Source organism: Platalea leucorodia, assembly GCF_965183815.1.
Source record: "Platalea leucorodia genome assembly, chromosome: 1".
Lineage (NCBI taxonomy): Eukaryota > Metazoa > Chordata > Aves > Pelecaniformes > Threskiornithidae > Platalea > Platalea leucorodia.
Genome location: NC_138823.1, coordinates 1,166,523 through 1,170,530, shown reverse-complemented (window position 1 = coordinate 1,170,530; position 4,008 = coordinate 1,166,523). Strand labels below are relative to the sequence as shown.

At 61.8% G+C, this 4,008-nt stretch overlaps 1 protein-coding gene across 1 annotated transcript; it reads left to right on the top strand.

The window, feature by feature from the left end:
* Positions 1-507: 507 nt before the first annotated feature.
* LOC309595405 (feather keratin-like) lies at positions 508-813 on the top strand (the record flags this gene model as incomplete). Its single annotated transcript, XM_082322314.1, has 1 exon — positions 508-813. One exon carries the CDS (start codon positions 508-510, stop codon positions 811-813), a length of 306 nt encoding a protein of 101 aa, XP_082178440.1.
* Between the last annotated feature and the right edge of the window lie 3,195 nt (positions 814-4,008).

The window sequence follows — 4,008 nt, the reverse complement described above, 5'->3', positions numbered from 1 at the left end:
AACACCAAGCCTTTGGCCTCTAATACTCACAGTTCAAAGCTGCCACCAGGGTCAGATGGACACGGCCTCAAGAGGAGGACATGAAAAGGCAGCGTTGCGGGAAGGAAAACACACCCCACCTCATTACTTACATGGCTCTGGCATGCAACAGCTGCTTGCTGCAAAATGCTGTCATGCGCAAAGGCTGTCCCGCCCCTCGCACACCAGCATAAAAGCCAGCCCAGGACCTCTCTCCCTCACACACTTCTCCTCACGCCTTCTCCTCCGCGCTCAACAAGGTGAGCCTCAACCCCCTTCCCCTCCTTCTCCTGACCCACCTGGCCCCTCTCTTCCACCACGCTCTGACCCCAGCCTCAGCAGCGCTGACGCCTCCCCACCCCCACGCTCCTCACAGCCCCACACCAGGCCTCCCCGCTCCCTCGCCCTCCTGCAACACCGCCCCTCGCACCCCCACGCCCCTCCGCCTGCTCAACACCCTCTCTTCCAGGGCCCCTCCACACCACACCCATGGCCTGCTACAACAGCTGCCGCCCCTGCGGACCCACCCCGCTGGCTAACAGCTGCAACGAGCCCTGTGTCAGGCAGTGCGAGGACTCCCGCGTCGTCATCCAGCCTCCCGCCGTGCTGGTCACCCTGCCAGGACCCATCCTCAGCTCCTTCCCCCAGAGCACCGCTGTCGGATCCTCCGCATCGGCTGCCGTGGGCAACGTCCTCAGCTCCCAGGGAGTGCCCGTCTCCGGGGGCTTTGGCCTTGGCTACGGCTTTGGAGGCCTGGGCTGCTTCAGCGGCGCAAGAGGCTGCTACCCCTGCTAAGGGCCCTCACCACCACCCCTGACAACAACCACCCACACCCTGGAAGCCACGGCATGGATTGAGGATGAACCTCCCGGCCGTTGCAGGCACGTGCACCTGCCGTGCACAGCTCATCCTCTCAAGGCACCAAGCAAGGAAGCAGGGAAGGGGCCAGCCCGGGCTGCCTGCAAACATGGCCCGTGTACCTCCTCCTCTTCTCCCTCTTCCTTCCTTGCATCGCCCCTTCTCCTATGCCCACTACTCTCTGCTGCAATTTCTCTCTGACAAGCCAAAGACCACCAGGAACCTCCAGTGGGCTGCTCCCACCATAGGGAAGGAAGATCTCAGTGCTCTGGTAAAATCTCCTGCATGCGAGGGACCTCAGCTGATGGTTGCCCTGGTTGCACCTCAGACTGGCTCCCTTCCACTTGGTCCTCCTGCCTTTTCTCTTTTTTCTTCTCAATAAAGTTCTTCTGCATGCCAGCGTGAGACACCTCCTCTTCCTTTCTGCTCCCAAGGCTCTTCCAGCCTCACCCGACACAAAGCCAGGGCTGAAGAGGCCAGCAGGGTCGGTGCCCTATGGTCCAGTGCTCTGCCTCTTTCAATCCTGGCAAACAATGGCGTCACCATACAAACACAAGGATCATTGGAGACAGCTGTGCATGAGTGCCCCAAGGTGCCAAGACGTCTCCTGGGAAGTATGTCAGCAACAACAACCCAGATTGGCACATTTTTTCTTTCCGGCATGAGGCAAGCCCTTCACTTGCCCAAACAACGGCTTGGGTACAGTAATGCTCATCTGGCCGTGCCTCTGATGCAATCTCCCCCTCTCAGCACACTCTTAACCAACTCTCTTCCCCAGCACCCCTCTCCAGCCCTAACAAGAAATAGTCTCTGCAGAGCAGAAGGGAAAGCTGGAATTGGCAAAATATAAAGAAAGGAAGGAGAAAGGGAATGAGGAGGAACAATGTGTGATTTCCTAACAGGGGTTCAGCATTGTCCTCTGTGTCCCCATTCCGTGACCTGAAGCACCCCAACACAAAAGGCTCAGCTGGGTTCCCCACAGGAACCATCACTGCCCAAGGCATCTTCCCTGTACTCTGCACAGGCAAAGGTAAAGAAGGAGCTGCAGAAAGCATCGCATCCCTCGTCCAACCACTCTCCCACTCCACAACTCTTCATCTGCACCAGCCTTTAGGGCTCCCACACATTTCTCTGCAGGAGAAGAGTTTGCAACAGGCAGCAAGGGAATCCTCGAGAAAACACAACATGCTCTTCTGCTCGCTGTTTCACACAGAAATCACCATAGAGCCCGACCTGCAGCCCTCCAAGTCCACACCACCCTTTGCCACGACCTTCCTCACTAAGGGCGATTCCATGCACCAGGAACAAGGGTGTGCAGGTGGCCACAATGATGCTCAGGCAGGAGAGCAGGCACAAGGGCCCCAGCACAAACGAGCACTGCTCACCTGGGGAACAAACCACCATACATCCACACGAGCTGCCTTTAGGCAAACCACACCCCAGCCAGTGACTCATCTGCCCCATTGAACGTCTCCAAACAGATTAGTTGCCCCTTCACACAACAGCCAGCCCCCTGCATGTCCGCCCTGCAGAGCCCGTATGCGTCTATCGCAGCACTCCAGTCACATGAGTCACAACCAGTCTCGGGTAGCCCCGTGATGCCATAGTTCTGTGACTTGACCCAGAGCTCTCGCTCCTCCTGCTTACTTCCCAGGCTCTGGGCTTTTGCCTGCAGGAGCCTCAGGTCAACCCTTTCCTGACCCCATCTTTGTCCTTCCAAAGAGTTCCCTCACCCTCAACACCTCAGCCCATGCACTGGTGACCCCAGCCTCTGCTTCCTCACTTACCTGCCAGTTACAGTCGTCATCCCCAACAGAACCAGCTTACAGACCTCCTCACTTGGTTTTATAGTGCCATGGAATGGTTGAATCTGTAAGGGACCTCTGGAGATCATCTGGTCTGACCCCCCTGCTCAAGCAGGGCCACCTAGAGCCACCTGCCCAGGACCACGTCCAGTTGGGTTTTGAGTATCTCACGGTGCTGCCCCACAGCACCGTGACCCACGGGAGCTGCACCCCACGGTGACCCCCCCTTGTGCCCCATAGCCCCCCCTGCACCCCACAGCACCTCACAGCACCCACCCCCACCCCACAGCGCCCTGTGGGACCTGTGCCCCCCCAGCACCCCACTGCACCCCAGAGCACCCACCCGCGCCCCACTGCACCCACCTGCACCCCACAGCCCCCCCATCGACTTGTGCCCCCCCTGCACCCCACAGCACCCCACAGCACCCACCCGCACCCCACAGCCCCCCCATGGGACCTGTGCCCACCCCTGCACCCCACAGCACCCCACAGCACCCACCCACGCCCCACTGCACCCACCTGCACCCCACAGCCCCCCCATGGGACCTGTGCCCCCCCGGCCCCCCCCCACAGCACCCCACAGCACCCACCCGCACCCCACAGCACCCCCATGGGACCTGTGCCCCGCCCTGCAACCCACAGCACCCCACAGCACCCACCCACACCCCACAGCCCCCCCATGGGACCTGTGCCCCCCCCGCACCCCACAGCACCCCACAGCCCCCACCCGCACCCCACAGCCCCCCCATGGGACCTGTGCCCCCCCCGCACCCCACAGCACCCCACAGCACCCAGCCGTACCCCACAGCCCCCCCCGGGACCTGTGCCCCCCCCTGCACCCCACTGCACCCCACAGCCCCCACCCGCACCCCACAGCCCCCCCATGGGACCTGTGCCCTCCCCGCACCCCATTGCACCCCACAGCCCCCACCCACACCCCACAGCACTCTATGGGACCTGTGCCCCCCAGCACCCCACAGCCACCCCGTGCTCCCGCAGCCCCCATTACCGGTGTCCCCGCACCCCCCTGACCCCCACCCACACGCACGTACCCCAGGCCCTCCCTGGTGTCACTGGGACGGACGGGGATGGGGACCCCAGACCAAGGCGGGGGATCAGCCCCCTGGGGCCACACCAGCGCTGCCCAGTCTCCCCAGCTTGGGGGTCCCCGCTGGATTTTGTCCCCTTCCAGTCTAAATTCTTCTCTTACCAGCCTGGTTGCACCTCCCATCATGGTTCCCCATGATGGTTTCACCATCAGATGTTTCCTCACCGTGGTGCCCACCACCACCTCTCCACGCCGTCCCCGCTTCGTGCGTAACGGGGG